The 19,886-nt window shown below is 38.5% G+C and overlaps 1 protein-coding gene across 2 annotated transcripts; it reads left to right on the plus strand.

Annotated features, from left to right (window-relative positions):
* The first annotated feature begins 13,583 nt into the window (after positions 1 to 13,583).
* On the plus strand, positions 13,584 to 16,580 carry LOC116192815. Of its 2 annotated transcripts, XM_031521463.1 has the most exons (5): positions 13,584 to 14,058; positions 14,145 to 14,248; positions 14,365 to 14,449; positions 16,070 to 16,143; positions 16,226 to 16,580. In XM_031521463.1, exons 1-5 carry the CDS (start codon positions 13,837 to 13,839, stop codon positions 16,248 to 16,250), a joined length of 510 nt encoding a protein of 169 aa, XP_031377323.1. In that variant the 5' UTR covers positions 13,584 to 13,836; the 3' UTR covers positions 16,251 to 16,580. The 2 variants fall into 2 exon arrangements, with proteins under 2 accessions (XP_031377323.1, XP_031377324.1); XM_031521464.1 differs by lacking the exon at positions 16,070 to 16,143 and having other exon boundaries at positions 13,589 to 14,058.
* The last annotated feature ends 3,306 nt before the right edge of the window (positions 16,581 to 19,886 follow it).

A 19,886-nucleotide genomic window follows, 5' to 3' on the forward strand; every position in this document is an offset into this window, starting at 1 on the left:
TGGTTCTTGTTCAATCGGGAGAGTATAAAAAAAAACATTTAGTGTTTGTTTATTATTATTATTTTAAGTAATTAAATTATTTTTTATTAGATTGACCGGTGCATTTCAAATCAGTTTAATATCGAATTGGATCCGGATCATTCACGGACAAGACTGAGCGTTGATGAGAAGATGCGTGGTTGAAAATATCGATAGTAAAATTATAAGAATTGAATCTTAAGATAATAAAATCTAGGACATGGGTAAGGTAGGATTTTATGTAAGGGGATCTGATGGCTAAGAATAAAACAATCGTGACGGTTATTTTTGCTAACCAACCTCTGTAGAATCTCCAAATTTACTATGGAGTTGCAACTGAAAAAAATAAAAAGATAATAAAGATTACCTAAAAGAAAAGGATTAGTTTCAATCCACAGCCTCCATAAAAGGAAAATCTTTTTTTCCCCTATTTCTTTTATGGGTAAATAACCTAAAAAAGAATGTACTATGCAAAAAATTCATAATCTAGCACGTACGTTAAAAATTTTCTAAAAATGCACAACGTTTCAAATTGTTCCCTAATCTAACACGCCATCACCTTCCGTCCATTCTCTGCCGTTAAATTGCTTACGTGGCCGTTAAATTTGACTAATTGACCGTTAATTGCCACGTGTCACCATATCATTGGTTTTCCTTTTCCATTCAACCCTGTGCATTTTTCATTAATGGCCAATGATATGGTTACACGTGGCAATTAACGGTCAATTAGTCAAATTTAATGGTCACATAAGCAAGTCACGGCGGAGAATGGACGGAAGGAGACGGCGTGCTAGAGTAGGGAAAATTTTGAAACTTTGTGTTTTTTTAGAAAATTTTTAAAGTTCGTGCTAAATTAGGGAATTTTTGAATAGTACGTACTTTTTTAGCTTATTTACCATTTCTTTTATGTTGTAGAGGTCGCAAATCGGGGCCTCTAAGTAGGGGTGGGCACGGAACGGTTCGCGACGGTTTTTAGCATAAACCGTATCCGTCCCAAATTTTCTGTTTATGAATTTAAGTAACCCTATCCGTATCAGAATGAAAAAACCGTTCCGAAATAAAAACCGATTTTCCGGACTGAACATATATTGAGAAAATAAATAAAAAATTATGAAATCAAGACCTTAGTAGACTCCAATTCATTCATCAAAGATTCTACACATCACGAAGACAAAAATGAGGATGATCTTATTAGGGATTTATATTATATTATTGGACATTCATTTGATTAATTATAATATATTATTATTTATATATATATAATGCAGATACCAGTATGTAAAAGTGATATGGAAATCGTCGAACTAACTTTAGGGATTCAAAAACAAAGATTCTACTTACTTTTATATTATATGAACATTAATAATAATTATTAATAATATAATTAAAATATATATTCGGGATTGGAAGGTTAACCGCAGTTTCTAATTTTGAAAACCGTAACGTCCCGTAAGCAATTTTTCCTTCAAATTCCCGAACTGGATTATTCCCATAACTGATTAATTTTGGTTTATTCAGTTCGTTTCAAAACGGTTTTGTGGGACGGTTTAATTTTCGGGATTTTTTGCATAGCCCTACGGCCAGGCACTTTTCTTTGTCCATGCATGCTGGCCTAGCTCGATAACTATGCAGGCCATGGAACCTTGGCTCAGCCCGGCCCGCCACTCTCAATCCAATATCCCAATAAGCTAAAGTCCTAAGACTCTTGACGTCCATTTGGCCTACTGTCGACTCGACATTTGGCCGAACAACTCCAACTCTACCCCAGCTCAACATTTAATAAGAAACCACACGGAAGGATTAGGGCTTCATATTTTCATTTAATTCATTATTTGGCTTATTTTTAAAGGAAGAAAAAAAATTATCGGGCTTTTGGGCTGGCCCGGCCCAAATCGATAAGTTTCGAGCCACAATGACTCAGCCGAAGCCCGGTCTTATTGGGTCAGGCCTAATTTTGCCACCCCTGCCATGGGACCATTATAAGAAAATTGAAAACTTACTGAAGGATACGAATTGTTAAAAGTAAGAATCCGACAAGTAAAAATTAAGAAGAATTTAATAGATTTACAAGAGATTGAGTATCGCAACCTATCAGCTCGAACTTTTGAGTTAGAGATAAGTTCAATCGCTTATAGGCCGAATGAAAATTTTACATAATATCAGACCACGTGACACGTAATGGTCTACACATTGCCACGTGAGGGAGCAGTCTGCGAGTTTAGATCCCATATAGAAAAGTTAAGAAGAATTTATTGGGTTAAATATATGACTAATCGCTTATAGGTCTAGCGAAAATTTTATAATGGATAGTCCCATTGTAAGAATCAAAATTGAAATCTCTAGATTACCAAGTAAGAGCGTGTGCTAGGGAATGGAGATATAACAATAGGGAAAATGATGAAATTGGTGCAAAAAAAGGATGCATTTGATGCATTTTCGTTTCTTGGGTGGTCAAGTGATGAAAAAACTGAAAAGGCACCACACTAATACAATTAGACGAAAGGCCTACGAAAATGATATTGATGACCACTATCAAAAGATGCTGATATTACTACATAACCATGATTATTAATGGGGAAAATGACAGTATTGGCCCTATTTATTTGCCAATTTTTGACATCTAGTCCTAAATGTTTCAGTTTGGAAAAAAAAAGTCTTAAAAAGTTTGAAAAAGTGTCACTTTTGGTCCTAAATCTAACTGACTATTACCGTCCGCCTACGTGAATCTAACGCCGTCAAATTGGCCGTTACTGTGATGACGTGGCACGTTCCCTTTGGACCGATTTGGTTCGGGTCCGGATGTTGGGTCTCGGTTCGGTTCGGGTCTGAATGTCTTCTTTTTCACCCGACCAGCTCTGTTCTCTCCTTCCTTTCTCCCTCTCTCTCTCCTTCCTTTCAAGCAGATTGGGGCACCTAAATGTATATATTTGTATTTTTTTATTTATAATCAATGAGCCTGGTCGATTTTAGGGTTCCTAGTAGGGTGATCGAGCAGCTCGATTTCCGAGTTTGCCTTGTCGGAGCTTCCAATCTCCGTGGAAGTAATATAAGAGGCTCCTGGAGTTTGGCTTCAAGAGAAGCATTGATCGCTTCTGATCCAATCTCGAAATCATCCTAACACACGGAGCACTGTAAGTTCTCCTCAATGGTTACAGTGGGCATCGCTTCAACGAAGATGAACAGTAGTTTGGGGAGCTTGATGTGCAGAGCTAAGCCCATAGAAGACGATGAACAGTGGTATTTTTTTTAAAAAAAAGAACAGGCAATTTTTGGATCCCTCGAAAATGCCTGAGAAATCGAGTGGGCTCATGTGAAGCTTTGATTCGATTATATGTGGGGAAGGAGAAGACGAAGAAGAGGAAGATCTGCCCGTGATCGGCGATTTGGAGGGGCGGCGCTGGGTTCGTGGAGGAGAGTAGCAGCTCTAGGGTTTTGAGGATGGGAGGGAGTCGGGTGAAGAAGAAGACACCCGGACCCGAACCGACCCGATTATGGAAGGGACCCGACATCCGGACCCGAACCAACTCGTGACCACTCACGACGCGCCATGTCATCATTTAACGGATGTCAGGTTTCACTCCGAATTGGTTCGGTTCGGGTCCAAATGTCTTATTCTTCTCCACCCGAAATGTTGCCCCTACAAACCATGCTCTCCACCCCAGAGCCACTCCTGCAAACGGGCACCGTAGAACCACGCAAGCCAGCTCTGTTCTCTCCTCCTCTCTGCCCGCAGACCGCCCGCCTCTACTACCACTCTCCCTCCAACTCCGACGACTCCTAGTCCCAAGTCCGTGACTTCCAGCATAGTAGCGGCGGTCATTTTCCCCTTTTGTTGCTTGGGAGTTCTTTCTTTGTCATAGATTTTGTTGCAGAGCACTCACATAATCAATTTTGTAAAAACTAAAGATGAACTTTAGTTCACCGAAATAAAATCAGAAGTTCACCCAAAAACAGAGGATCTATTTATAGAGCAAACATATGAGATCATCGTTTCCTCGAATTGTCATATCAAAACCCTAAAACGCTTATTATCGTTTGGGTCCATTTCCCGCAAGAGTTTTCGAGTTTTCCTTCTAGATTATCTCTTCCAGTCCATTTCCCGCAAGAGTTTTCCTTCCAGCAAATTGAAACCCTAGCCAAGATCTCTATATTCCTTGAGAACGAAGCAAACTACACTTTCATCGAACAACACTTTCAATCGATTTCAGGAAAGGGGAGAGTTTCAATCGAAGAGCTCAATTTCGGATTTTAGGTTCCTGGTAGGGGAGAGTTTCAATCAAAGAGAAGAAGATTACATGAAAGGATGAAAGTCGGTTCGGGTTGAAACGGTATTAATGGGAGCAAGTCGGGTCGGATTAGAGCAAGGAGTGTTGAAATCGCGGATTTCAAATCGGTCCAATAGAAACGTGCCACGTCACCACAGTAACGGCCAACTTGACGGCGTTAAGTCCACGTAGGCGGACGGTAACGATCAGTTAGATTTAGGACCAAAAGTGACACTTTTTCTAACCTTTTAGGACTTGTTTTTCCAAACTGAAACATTTAGGACTCGATGTCAAAAATTGACAAACAAATAGGACCACTAGTGTCATTTTCCCATTATTAATGTGAGAAGCGAAATCCTTTCCCACATATAGTTTCACCTAGTAAGTAGTCTCTGAAATTTGTAAGTATAGACGTATACGGATATTGGCCCTTGAGCGCAAAGGCAGAAGGGACCTTGGTTGCATGGCCCAACTATCAAGCTGGCATAAAAGTTGACCTTAGTGATCCTATGGTGCCAAATAGAAGGGCCGTCGATAAATGGATAAAAGTTACTCTAGGGATAAAAAGTTAATCTTTCTAAGAGCTCACATTGACAGGAAGGTTTGGCACCTCGATGTCGGCTCTTCACTACTTGAGGATGTAGTATGTTTAACAATCAATTAAACGACAAATATCAATTTGAAATCGTGTCGATGCATATCCATAATAATGCGATAGCATGTTAATAATATCAACAAATTGTCAGCACCCAATTTTGGTCCACCGGCTCCAGAGGGGCAGATTCGTCTTTTTGCCACCCGTAAGGGAAGTATTTCCGATTAATTACTTGAGTATTCATGACTTTTTGAAAATAGCAAATTTTCCTAATTTAACACCAATTTTATGATTTTTCAAAAATAATACTATTTGGAACATTTTCGAATTTCGTATACATCGACATCAATTTTCAAAATCCGGGACAAAATTCGAGATTGAAAATAATTTTATCACATAATATCGATCGACGAATTTTTCTAAGCACGATGGCGGTCTCGAATTATTTTTCCGACGTCCAATCAAAAAGACGGAATTTTAATTTGTACGCGCGTCGAATTCGAAAAAAAATATATATATTCAGGTCAGGGCTGCTGACCGCTGCCCGGCTGCACTATTCTTCTTTCTCCTTCCAGCCCTAATCGAAGGAAAAAACCCTGGAGATTCGATCCGAAAAAAAAAACCCTAAGCTCCTCTACACACACTCTCTCCGTTTTTCGAAACCCTAGCCGCCACACACTCTCTCTTTCTCTTTGGATTTTTCGGAACAAAACCCGCGGCTCGGGACTTGGAAGGGGGACGACGAAGAAATCCCGGAGCTCACCGACTCTCTCCGAAAAAACAAAACCCTCAGCTGATCCGAGACCTCCCAGCTCGAAACTCACATCCATCCTCAGCTCACGGACGTTCAAAAACCCGATATTTCACGAACTCTCTCAAAAAAAAAAATCGGAGCTCGTCCCCTGAAACCCCGAGCTCGTGAACACCCGCAACTCCAAGCCGAGCCCGTAACTCCTCCCACCGCTCGACTCCCCGGTTCTCTCTTCCTTCCCTCGCACGTGGCTCGTCCCTGGCGCCGATACCATCGCCCAATCCGGATTCTCTCGCGGCTCGGCCACCCTTCTCCTTCTTCTCCATTTTTCGTTTTTTTAATCGGGTCCAAATCTCCTTTGTCCAGATCTCGCTGCCCAACAGCCACCCCCAGCGACGGCCCAGTCCAGCGGTAGCGGCTCGGTCCACCAGCGTCCAGTCCGGCCCAGTCCGCCCCCTCATCGGCCCAGTCCAGATCCCAGCCCAATTCGGCCTAACCCAGTCCAGATCTCAAGGCCCAGTCCAGCCCAATCCTCCCTCTACAGCCCAACTTCTCCGGTAGGAATTTTTATTTTTTTTATTTTTTTTATTTACAGAATCACCCCGCAACTTCCCGAACTAGGTAAATCCTCTATTTAGTGGCATGTTTAGGGCTCCATTTCTGAATGTTTATGTTTGCTTGAATGAATATGATGTGAAATGAATGTTCTTGGGTCGCGTGGGTGATCGGATTTGTCCCAAACTCGATTTTACGAACTTTTCGTTTCGTCACATTTCAGTCCAGAGGACGCATTTTATTTTTTTTCAGATCTGCCCTGAACTCTAAAATTTATTTTCAATCAAGTCCCGGTTATTTTACTATTTTTCAATCAGTCCTTGGATTTTTCAAAATTTTTCAAGCATCTGAAATAACTTTCCAAGTTGTTTCAGTTTAGTCTCGGGGCCTTTTTCACCTTTTTCAGATCTGCCCCGAATTTCAAAATTTCTTTCCAATGAAGTCCCGGTCATTTTACTATTTTCCAATCAGTCCTGGAATTCCTAGAAATTTTCAAGCATCCCAAGGAACTTTCCAAGCTGTTTCAGTTTAGTCCTGGGACCATTTTTTCGTTTCTAGATCAGTCCAAATTTTCAAATTCGTTTCAAACAAGTCCTGGGACATTTTCAGTAATTTTACATAGTCCCCAACTTTTTTAAGAATTTTCAAATCGGTCCCCGAAACTTCATCCGAATTTTCAAATCAGTCCATGCTCTTTTAAAATCGTTCAATTCAGTCCCCTGGACATTTTCTAAAAATATCCGACCCTTTCCTACTTGGATCACCCACCGACAATGTATGTGCCCCATTTAAATATTTTATTTTTGTAATTATATGTATACAACGTGACCATGTCGGAAATTAGAGTTTATCGGGCAGTCAACTAATGGCTATCTCGACGATTCGAAATCTGTAAACCAAAACATTCGGCAAATTTCTAATTAACCTAAAATTCTACATGCGGGGTAATCGGGACGTTAAATTTGGGTAAATTAAATCACTGGACTCTCTTAAATAAATTGTACGAACTGATTAATAATCTGTAATCGCATCGATAGTTCAAGAACTGTTAGTCATGCCCTTTTCAAAATTCACAATTTCAAAAGCACCGAGATACGTACAACGTAATCTTGATTTTCATGCATACACATATTTACCGATTCAAGGGCATGATTACCGGTTCTTGTCCTGCCGTCACTCTAGTGTAGGTTTGTGTTTAGAACGGGTTAAAACATGGGAAAACGGATTAATTTCAAACTCGGCTTAAATCAAACATGGGCAAATAGTCAAGTAGAGGGTTAGGTTTTGGGTTTTAGGTGAAAACACTCTTAATCTGTAAAAGCCATATTGTCACGATACAGAGTAATCTAAAAATAACCCACTCATTCGAGACTTGACTATGGACATCATGTCTGTCGAGTCTATTAAATGATGCCGAATGCTACATACCCTATCTATCATCCTATTTGTTTGTTTTAGGGTAGGATTTGTATGCCAAGATACCCCGGATAATAATTGATTAACTCACGTAAATTCGGCAATAACAAAATCTCGTTGTTTGTTTATTTGCGCTTACTTGTTACATTTTTACACTTATTTGTTATGTGGGTCGAGCACGATCCTTTAGGATACGATTCACTGGGTCCAATGCCCATAACCTTCGATCACGGGGTCCAATGCCCCCATACACCGAGTGCGCATTTAATTTAATTTTCGGTCTTTTCCAAAATCATACGGTGAGCATAAGTGAAATAATGGCCGAACGCGAACTACCGGGATTCAGTCATTGTAATTTATCTTTTATTTGAGAGAATAATGTAAGGGTTTTATGATGCATATTTATTCATGTAATAATCCCGGTCGGAGAGTGGACGGTTCAAGTGTCTATTCGAATTTACGGTGTCAAAACGCGTAAGATGAGCGGAACTTAATTAAGCGGTAATTAAATAAAAAAATGGCAAGCCTAGACAAGCTAGAGTGCCGATAGGGCATGCGAGATATAGGCTCGCATGTAACAGAACCCCCGAATTCGGAATATCGGGTTTCGCAGACCATATGCCTTAGCAATTAGGTGTACCCCGTACCCTAGACCCGGGCAACTCACCGGCCCTCGACCTTCGGGTCGTAAACAGGTAGTGGCGACTCCTTCTCACGTGCGTCCGTCGTGCGTCCCCGGGAAGGTGGACACTCTCAAGCCGCGTTGCATTTAGGCGCGCGCATGCGTGCCCCGACGAGACGAAATTCGGATGCGCACACAAATTACTCAAATTGATTTCAACAATGTTTTTTCGATCATTTTTATGTAAATTTTGACCTGATGTCAGCTCAAATGAAATACCTTAGTAAGAGATTTTTAATCCTATGAAGCCATCAATGAACATCCTAAGTTTATCAAGAAAGCATAAACTCGGGAAAAGAAATAGAAGGAAAAAATTTAAGAAGCCAACCTCCATCATCTCCTTCCAACAAAAGTATTAGGTAATTTATCAAAAAGGATATAGCGTAGTGGTGCACGTCCTCACCTAGCAACCAAGATGTTCTAGATTCGATACATGGTGGGACTACCTGTGCTCATTTATTTACTTGTTTTATTGAGCCTCCTTGTAATAAAAGAAATATAAGATGTTCTATTACAAGAAATCATTATGGAGACATCTATATATATAATAACAAACTATATTAGTCAATGTTTCGTGACCTCCTAAAGATGAAACCTCGCGAAGTCACGTAATCTCTTGCATACCTTTTCTTGTAGTCACGTCATCCTTTTAATTATGTAGATATTATGCAGTGAAATTATAATGAAATATTTATTGTGAATATACCGTGGAATGTATACATTATCCTTACATTATAGGAAAGTTTCATCGTATAAACAATATAATGGGAAATAAAAAAACAGGTTTCAAATTATATATATTACAAATTACAAATAAATAAATATATATATATAATATAATATGGAAAGATATAAAATATAGTATAGAAACTTATATAATATATATTATATAATATGGAAAGATATAAAATATAGTATAGAAACTTATATAATATATATTACATATAATTACAAAAAGATATATATTAATATTAATATATTAAGAAAATCAATTTTTATATATATTAAAACAATTTTTTTATTTTTTATGAATATAATATATATGCCTAATAGATCATGTAAAGGAATGTGAAGTTTCCTTCACTAAACAATTTTCTAATTTTCTTTCAATAATGAAATTTGAGTCCACCTATATATTATTTGTGAATCTTCTTGAGTCAATGGATTTTTTGTCATTTATCCATAACTGTAAGAATTTTCTCTATCTTCTCTTTTCGTTATTTTTCTATTATGCATAGGATTTTCCTTTATTTTTTATTTTTTATTCATAGTATATCAAATTTTGAGGTGTTATTTTCCCACTCGATCATCTATAATGGTAAGTATACACTCGATCTTTGTCTTTTCGTTACTTTTCAATTTTGCATGCTAATTTTACTTTTATTTATATTTATTTATTTATAAGTTATAAAATAGTATATTCTGAGGTCTTATAATTGTTTAACAAGTGTAAAAAGTACGATCTAAATATAATTCTTGGAAAAATAGAATAAAATTATGGGATCGTGAGATACTGTAAACGCAAGGAGTAACGAAATCATCAATATAATGATAAGATCACAATATTTGAAGGATTCTTTATTAATTTTTAATTTTCATGATAATATTCACAACATAGAATATAATTTTTTAATTTTTTTATTGATAAGTGATAATTCCTTCAATCTTTAGAGTTTAAGAAATTAATTATTTAAAAATTGAGATTAGTTAATTCTATATTTTTGGAGAAAAAATTTACCTTTGCTATTAGTGATGTGCGCATATATATATATATATATATATATATATATATCCACACTTCAACATTGTAATCTAAGAAATATTTTTAACACTTTTCCTCCTAAAATTTCTTTCATATAATACAAATATTACAAATTTAACTCTCTTAATTTGTGAAAGTTTTCTTATGATAAGAAAATAGGGATATGATCATAATTTAGATGTTGGTATATATATGTATCCAAATTTTCAATATACACTATCCGATAAATATGTTAATAAATGTAATTTATTTACTTCTTATAATTTTATAGTTTGTAATGTATGTCTATACATATTACTGAATCGAAATTAATAATTTTCAAAGCTGGAATAAATTTATTTTTCAAAATGTATTTACATTAAATAATTTATCACTAATTACTTCGATTTCTCGAAACAATTATCTTTTTTCTTAAACAAAACAATTATCTTAGATGACTTATTTTTTAGTCGGTGATTCCATTGGTAAGTTTTGGTTGTGATAATTGTCGTGGATATTCACCATTCAAAATAATTGTCATGGAGAAAAAAATTAATTTTCTTAAACTACGTACAATATATCATTTTCTTTTTAAGTTATTTGCTATCCTAAAACAAGTATTTGAGATTGTGCATCTTCCTGTATTTGGAAACCGGCACATTGCTTTGTAATTATTTTTCCATTTCAAATGATATAATTTCAATTATTTTTACTTTTAAAAGATATTGATTTTAGATTGCGTGACTTTGGTTTATTAGGATATGAAAATCCTACTTAGAACATCAAAACTTCGGTTTTTTGATGAAATAATAGTGATCATCCAATAAACTAAATTTAATTTTCAAGTGAAATAATTTTTTAACATATAAGTTTTTTGAAAAATGCGTAATGTATTTAATTTTAAATATTACTTTGTATAAAAAATTAATAATTTTTTCGGTAAATAAAACATTTAATAATTAATCTGGCCCAGCACGTAGATTCTTACTTAGCTTTCCTTATAATAGGTGTATAATCATAGAAAAATTCAAGAATCGGTATTATGCGGAAAAATATTTTTTTTTGTCCTGAATATCATCCCGAATTTTGAGAAATAGAAATTACTACGCGTACGGCCCGAAATTCCCGCATTTTCAATCAAGTATCAGAAAAATGATTCCGGGATCACCATTGTGTTCAGAAAAATTCAGGGATCAATGTTGTGTAGAAAATATTTTTCGGCATCGAGTTTTGTTTTGAATTTTGAAAATTGAAGTCGATGCACGTGAAATCCACATACGTCCTGTCGAGTATTTTTTTTCCTGAAAAATTGTAAAATTGGCATCGAATTAGGAAAACGCCCCATTTTCAAAAGTTGTGAATGCTTGAGCGATCAACTGAAAATACTTCCCTCATATGGGTGAAATAAATGACGATTTTACCCCTCTAGAGCTGGTGGACCAAAACGGAGTGCTACACCAGGCACGCAGCTTGTAGAGAGTGTCGGTCTTCTGACCCGGTGCCACAATCAACGAATCCTTGGAGAGTTTCCATCTCCCACTGCTAAATTCATTACTGTAGCATTCATCATCAAGCTAACTCGTCAAGATTAGGTTAAGGCGAATTTCTAGAACTTGCCTCACCTTCTTCAGAAACAACTTGCAGCGAAGCTCGGTCTCTAGATAGACATCACAAATACCGAAAATCTTTCATGACTGTCCATTTCCCATTATCACATAACCATAGTCTTCGATAGTATAAGATGAGAAGAAATTCCGATGAGAAATGACATGAAATGAGGCATCTATATCTGCAACCCAGATAGAGTCTTGACACGTGAGATTCACATACATTTCATCACAAACACTGTAGGTCTCTCCATCAGATGCCGCTGCAACAGTGCCGTCTTCCTCCTTACTCTCACCGTTGCCATTCCGATTTCTTTTCAGAGCTCTACACTCCCTTTTGTAGTATCCCACTTTTCCACAGTGATAGCAAGTAACCCATTTCCTCGTCTTCGACTTTGGTCTACCCCTCGATTTGTCACGTGAGTTACCATGCTTGGAAGATGAATTTCTACTTTGACTTCTCCCCTCTTGTTTAGTAACCAAAGCTTCAGACCAAATGAAAATTCCAGAGACTTTTCTTCTAGTCTCCCCATTAAATAAACTGTCTGTCACCGTGGCCTACGATACTTCCCATTTGGTGTATAATTTCTCAATGCAACAACAAGCATATCCAATTATCTAGTAGAGTCCCTAAAAGTAGACAAGTCTGCAACTCATTCAGAAGTACTATCTCCAAGTTCATCAACTGGTTAACAATATCTTGAAAATTACTCATGTGTACAGCCATATCACCTTCATCATAGTAACAGAGATGAATAAGCTTCTTTATGAGAAAGAAATTATTATATGGTGTCTTCCTCGCTAAGAGATTTGCTAACTTATCTCACAAAGCTTTCGCATTTACCTCCTAAGCAAGATGATGATAAATACTATTGTCTATCCACTACCGAATCAAACTACTAGTCTTCCGATTTGCGCGTTCTCAAGTCTTGTCATCCTTATCTTTTGGTTTAGCCGAATCCCCTTCAATGGGATCGTACAAGTCCCTGCAAAATAGAAGATCATCCATCCAAGACTTCCATATAGAGTAGTTGATTGCATTCAACTTGAACATAGATTCCGTAGATTCCTCTATCTCGAAAACACCGAAAAACTCAAACTTCTCTAACCCGAGGCTCTAATACCACTTATTGGGAAGGGTGTGCTCGGCCAAATAATAACGCAGCGATTAGTCTTCCTTTTCTACTAGTGTAATCGAGATAAGAACCAATCAAATTAACCAACAAGTAATAAAGAAAAAGAATACCAAGAATTTTACGTGGAAAATCCCGATGTGAGGAAAAACCATCGGACTGACTCCGAAGCAACCATCCACTATCAATGAAGATTACAGAATATTTTTCATCAAGGATAAACCCTTGGATCAACAAACTCAAGAGACACACTCTCTTGGATCATCAAAACACCAAAATTCGTCACTCACAATGGGTGGATTACAAAGTCAGCTGAAACAATACCTACAGAACTCAAATAGAAATTCCGACTGTTCAAAACTTAGCTCCACATGCCGTGAAGCTGCTGCCAAAATTTCGTCTTGATCGGAGTTTGTTTGACATTCCGATCAAGGTCTGATCTCTTTAGCTGGTTGGATTGAAAAACTGCTCTGCTTCTTCTCTGTTTTGCGCTGCTTTCTGTTCTGTTACTGTTCAAATCCGAAACCCTCACGGCTGCCCTCTTTTCTTAGTTGTTTTGCTGAAAAAATTAACCCTCACAGGTGGATTTTTAAGTCTATTAAAACCCGATAAAAATCCAACACGATTTGAGTCCACCTTCCTCTAAATCTAAGGAATATCCAACTGTTGTTACTCATCCAAACACCCGATCAATATTTTTTTCTCATAGCAATAGCATAACTTCGTCCAAAGTATCACTTTTCAATTTACTCTTTTTACTAATTTACTCTTTACAATAGTGGAAGGGTTTGTGGGCAGAATTTATCCATCCCATTTTCAATCGTGCCTCGGTTATCCGGGTTGGATTTCGTTCCAAGTCAGGAATCATCTTATACCTATTGCGAAACACCCGCTCGCTGCCGTCTCGGCGGCGTCTTCCCCAAATCGAACTGAGCTCCATTGGCGAGAGAGGGCTACGAGCCGGAGAGAGCCATCGTCTTCCTCTCGCTCCCTCACCCTCACCTTGATGCTGTAGCGAGCACTCTGCAGAAACCTCAAACAAACCCATTCCCTGCAACCCGTTTCCTCCAACGATGCGGCGATGCTTCTTCACTGGGCTCCGCTCCGTGGGAGGGCTTCAGTCGAACCAATTCCTCTCCGCCTCCACTCCCCGCCGCCTCCTCCACGCTCCTCCCCTCATTCGCCGGACCCTCTCCTCTGCACCATCCAGGAACCCGATGAGTCTCAGTAGCTTTCCCCCGTTCGCTGCATCTCCTCTGTTCCGTTACCCCACAATGGCACCCCCCGCAGTCTCTGTGAGTCAATTGCAAATTCTTCTTTTTGTCGAATGTGTATGTATTAGTGAGTGACGAATGTTGGTTGTCGATGTGTTCATGTGAAGTTGGTCCAAGTGCGGGGAGTGTCGTCGAGAGACCGGAGGAGCAAGAGGACGCCGACGACACCTGTTGTTTCCAAGGTCAAGAAGACCAAGACGAAGTTCTACTCGTATGTTCAATTTCTTTTTTTGCTCAATCTGTTGCATTCTTCCTGGTCTTATCTCTGTGTTACTGTTGGTCGGTCTGTTGGATAACTGGATCAATATAGGCCTTAATTGTTGTCAGGTCTTACAAACAGAGGTTTAGGGTGATGAATGATGGGAGCATTAGGCGCTGGAAGGAAGGCAAAAGGCACAATGCCCATTTGAAGGTTTGATTCCCTTTCCTTACATTCCGTTTCGATTAGTTGAATATAGTGCCAACAGTGAATTGTCTTCTGGAAAGCATAGGATAGGTGGGAATGTTCGGAACCTTTTGCCTTCAACGGTATAGCGGGCTTGTTCCTGTAATTTAGTGGACTAGATGCTTAGGCTTAGCTTATTGTAATTTGGTGGATATTTTTATCTTGATTTTGTCATGGACTTCAGAATAAAGAATGATCCAGAACTTGGCATTTACGTTTCTTGAAAGAAACGGCTTCCTTGATTCAAAGGAAGCAAGAGTCCACGATCAGCGATTCTTATGGTTTGGTAATGTTACATGTCAGTTTATTCCTAGACAAGGCTTTTCATTAGTTATGACGTGGGCATATGGGATATAGTAAATATAATGTAGACGTGAATCAGGAGGAGGTAGATTGTTACACTGCAGTGCTATTTGGCGGCAAGTAGTTTCGTCTGGTTCTTTTTTCTGCATATTTGTGTTATCTAAGGCTTGCAGTAAACACACAGATCTTCCAATCAATAATCGCAAGGACAATTGCAGCTATCGGGATTAAAAACTTGCCCGTATTCTTATTTATCTTCATAAGGGATGCATGTAGAAAAATGTTTTACATGCTATATCATTTATTTTTTGTGTATATGTGCATCAGGAAACTGCCTATCCTAGCGTTAGCAATGTCAACCTTCATTCATGGTATGACAGCTGGAACAATGTCTAGTTGTGCATCTACAGAATCCATGTTGAGCTGATGGAACATTCATATTTTGAATATGATATGTAGACTATGTTGCATCCCTTCCATTCTCAATCTATATAAGGTTTTTATGGTTTATGTTTGAGCTGAAAATTGGCCGGGATAAGAATTCATTAGCCTGAGCAGATAATCACTAACTAGTCCGCAATAAAACTGAGATGAAAATGCTATTATGTTCATTCGATTTCTCTTTTAGCTACAGGAAGGAATCTGATTTGTTAAACCATATCAAGTTCCCATCTCATGTTGGGATTGTTTGTACTAGAGGAAAGAATTTTGGGCTCTTTTCTTGCAGGGTGAAACATCACATTTTTTTTCTTTGACTAAGTACCATGCATTATCCATGACCATGAATGCCAATATTGGTCCTCTGGTTTCTGTGGAATCCTGATCTAAACCTGTTACCTCCCGTGAAATGTTCTGCATAATATTGAAAAATTTTGAGGTCTGGGGTGTTTAAATAGGTTCATGGGATATATATGCTTTACTTGTCTAGATATTTCTAGCTTCCTTTTGAGCACCCTTTTGCCTTTGGTTGTGGGCACATTGGAGTTTCTCTGCACCCTCTTGGAGCTCTTTAATGAATATAATGATCTTTCATGTTCCCCAAAAATGAGAAATTAAGAAAGAACACCTTCCCCGTATTGCTTTTGTAGTCGATGAAGGTAATGGGGATCCTTTGCTGTTTCAATGAAGCAGTGGTCTACTAACCTAAAGAACTTACAGTGCTCCTTGCATTGAAAATTTAATTGAATAGCACTTGGATAGAGATATAATATAGGCCTGCTTGATATTGAACTCTTTTTTGGATTTGAAATTATGAATAATGGGTGATTTATCTGCCATGGTTAGCTCCTTTCTGGTGGCAGAATCATCACTGTTTGTAACCGTTTTGTTGGATCAAGGGTCCTGGAATTGAAAACTAGGTTCTTACTCCTGATTAACCCATGTTATTACGAGTCTAAATGTAAAAGAAGGCTTCCTGAAAGTGTTTTGGTCTTAATGCAGTCAAAGAAGTCAAAGCGTCGACTGAGGAAGCCAGCTATTGTACCTCCTGCTTATGCCAAAGTGATGAAGAAGCTGGGCTTCTGTGCTTAAAACGCTGGGAATCTGAGGTATTTTCTGTCAGCACCTTCCAACACATAGTATTATTCATGTTTGGCCTTCTCATTGTATCCCTTTTGTTGAATCAAGTAGAAAGCTCTCATCTAAGTTGCTGTAATAGGACAATTTTTGGCAATAGTTAGCGGCTTTTGGAATGTGTTCAAATAATTGTGTACATGAGGCAACTTTTGCGACACGAATGGATTATCACGTCTTGGCAGTCGTTTATGAACTTGAAAGGGAAGCAGTTTTGCAGCAATCTCCTTTTTGATGGTCATGGTTTTTAACATTGACGATATGTTTGGTAGCGAAGAATAGAATGAATAGTGAATCAACAATGAATAAGAATAGATAGGGAAAAGAATCAGAGGAGAATAAAATTGATCAATGCCATTGTTTGGTAATGACACAGCGGATTGAGTGTGATAGACAAGGACTATGCGGCGATAATCCTTAAAATACCCATAAGAGCCGTGATAAACGAGAAAATTCTCGAAACTATATCAAATCAATTCATATTCATTCATTCATTGATATCCTTGGCTATAGGCATACAAGATTTAAATAAGAATACTGATACAACTAATATAAGGAAATTAGAATCATAAGAATATCAAGTAAAACCAACTAAAATAGGAAATACAATATTAGACTAATTTGGAAGTAAAGTGACATGAAAGCTTGACAATACAAAGAAATTCGGCTGGGCTTCTAGAAAATATAGGCGGTGCTAAGGCGGGAAATTCGGTGCTTAAGCATTCTCAGAGCTGTCTCGCGGCAACCCCAGGGGGTTTGGTCTAGTGGTTAAGGTGTGCCTAAGGTTGCACCCGATTCCGGGTGGGTTCGAATTCCTTTGGGATCACCGGAGAGCCTTTGGCGTGATTACTCGTTCTGTGTGCCGCCGGGAGTTCACAGAGCCCCGAGGATTAGTCGGGCGAAAAGCCTGGACATCCCGGGTTAGCAAAAAAGAAAAAAAAAAGAAAAAAAGAGCTGTCTCGCGGCTGGACATTGGTGCAATGGCACAGAATCTTCGGTGCAAAGGCACCAACCATGCTGGCCGGTTTGATGCTATAGCACAAGTTTTGGTGCTGCTGTGCCGAGACTGCTTTCTTGGCATTCTGACGATCCAAACACACTTTCAAAATGCTTCATAAACTCTTTTGTTATTTGCTCCACATCATTCACCCTCAAAAAAACCGGATCGAGATATCTCATAGTCCCTTTCCAAATCACTAAAATCCTTCCTTGATAAATCCAATATAGGCTTATTCGGAGTTAGACTACTTGAAACTTGTTTGATCTGAAAACTCTCCTTGTCTTTCTCCCCCACTCATGAAAAGCTCAACCTCGAGCTTTCGAGGTATGGTAGATGCCAACCTGAACATGCTGTCGACTAGCTCCTGTTGTTGGATCTTTAATAAAACTCTGTTGGATTCCCAATGGTGCCAAATTCAAAATTAGTGTCATCTTCGGGATCTCCTCTTCTAGAGATAATTCCTTCATGATCGGAATAGCCAATTCTCTCGATTCTAAAATTGCTTCTTCCTTGTTAGGAATATCCATCTCCTTGGCATCTTCCTCGTTGGTTTGTCGAAAGACGTCTGTTTTGGGACTGTCGATATTCTTAGAGTCTTCCTCAATTTTCTCCTCCTTGCGGTCAATTGGCTTTTTCCCTCTTTTCTTCCTTAGTGTCAGCCCCGAACTCGTTGCTGACATTATTTCGGGGACAAACTCTAATGTTTTCCTTATCTCTATCTTCTTTTGAATTGTTGTCTGCACCACCTTTTCAATTTGTTTGCTCTTAGTTCCCCTCAAGTTGTTTCTCGCCGGCAACCGCAGGAAATCAATCCCGGTACATTGATGGAAACTCTGGTATTGTTGGAAAAGGATTTGCACACAATCAGGCGGCAAGAATTTTCTCTTCAAGAATCGCCTTATCTTATCTCAAGATCGAACGTGTCCTTTCCCCTCATGCACTCTACGAGACTGAATTGGATCCCACCATATTGAAGCTCTCATTCGTTCAGTCTACATGCCACTAATTGTACCTTCTTTTCCTCGGGAACATCCACATATTCAAAGACCCCCTCAAATTTCAGCAATCCCATCCAAGAATTCTTCAATATCTAGATTACCATCAAAGTAAGGAACGTCTACCTTTGGACGAATTTTTGGTGCATACCTTTCTTCATATCAAGTCGAACTTCTCCTTCTATTCTTCACGCGCTCCACAACTTCATCAAATTCTTCCTCCGAACTATCATTGTAGACAGATGATCGACGTTGATTACCAAAAAGAGGTCTTCTGTTTGGTCCGCCGTGAGTTACATCTTCAAGGCCGCGATACCTCCCTTCTTCTCCGTTTCTATTGGCTACAAGAGCTAAGGCCTCAAGCCTCTCAATGACACCGTTGAAGCGACTCTCCAATCGATCGAACCACTGACCTGCTCATTGGCCCCATTCTCTTGTTGCCATCCCTTGATCTCTCGACCTAGAGGCCTCGGTCCTATGATCGTCGTCGATAGAATGGCCGCTTCTCCACCTGATCGGTTAGCCATGCTCTGATACTAACTGATGCGGCAGTTTGAGCATGACAGACAAGGACTATGATGTAGACACAGTGATAAATGATTCACAGAATTGACGATAATCCTTAAAACACCCATAAGAGTCATAATAAACGAGAAAACCCTCGAAACTATATCGAATCAATTCATATTCATTCATTCATTGATACCCATGGCCATAGGCCTACAAGGTTTAAAATAAGAATACTGACACGACTAATATAAGGAAATTAAATCCTAAGAATATCAATACGACTAAGAAAATAAAACCAATTAAAATAGGAAATTCAATATTAGACAAATTAGGAAATAACATGACATGAAATCTTGACAATAAAAGGAAATTCTCGGCTAGGCTTCTAGAGAAAATATAGACAGTGCTAAGGCGCGGAAATTCGGTGCTTAAGCACTATCAAAGCGGTCTCGCGGCTGGACATTGGTGCTATAGCACAGAAACTTCGGTGCAAAGGCACCTCCCATGATGCTATAGCACGAGCTTTGGTGCTGTTGTTGCCGAGACTACTTTCTTGGCCTTCCAACGATCCAAACACTCCTTCAAAACGATCCATAAACTTTTCCATTATTTGCTCCGCATCATTCACACTCAGAAGAACCGGATCGATACATCTTATCTTCCCTTTTCAAATCACTAAAATCCTTCCTTAATAAATCCAATATAGGCTTATTCGAACTTGGACTACTTGAAATTTGTTCGATCCGAAAATCCTCCGCGTCAGGTAATACGGATTTGGGTACAAGGAATTGAAATGGAATTACAAGGATATAACTTAAAATGACTGAAATGTCTTAAAAAAATTATGACAGATTACCTATTCAAAAAAATATAAAGCCTAGACAGATTACCTATTAAAAATAATAATTTAAACAGCTGTATGGGGCCTTTTAAGAAACCTAATATTGCCCAAAAGAATAAATCAAACATGTAGAAACCAACGCAGCCACTGCTCCGGCTAGCCACAAGGCCGTGACGGTGATGG

Source organism: Punica granatum, chromosome 1 (genome assembly GCF_007655135.1).
Source record: "Punica granatum isolate Tunisia-2019 chromosome 1, ASM765513v2, whole genome shotgun sequence".
NCBI classification, from domain to species: Eukaryota; Viridiplantae; Streptophyta; class Magnoliopsida; order Myrtales; family Lythraceae; genus Punica; species Punica granatum.

Excerpts from the sequence above, each read along its gene's own strand:
- LOC116192815 (XM_031521463.1), top strand. The coding sequence starts at position 13,837 with ATGCGGCGATGCTTCTTCACTGGGCTCCGCTCCGTGGGAGGGCTTCAG. Across the intron at positions 14,249-14,364 it reads ACCAAGACGAAGTTCTACTC|GTCTTACAAACAGAGGTTTA; the intron begins GTATGTTCAATT and ends AATTGTTGTCAG. Across the intron at positions 14,450-16,069 it reads GGCACAATGCCCATTTGAAG|CTCCTTTCTGGTGGCAGAAT; the intron begins GTTTGATTCCCT and ends TGCCATGGTTAG.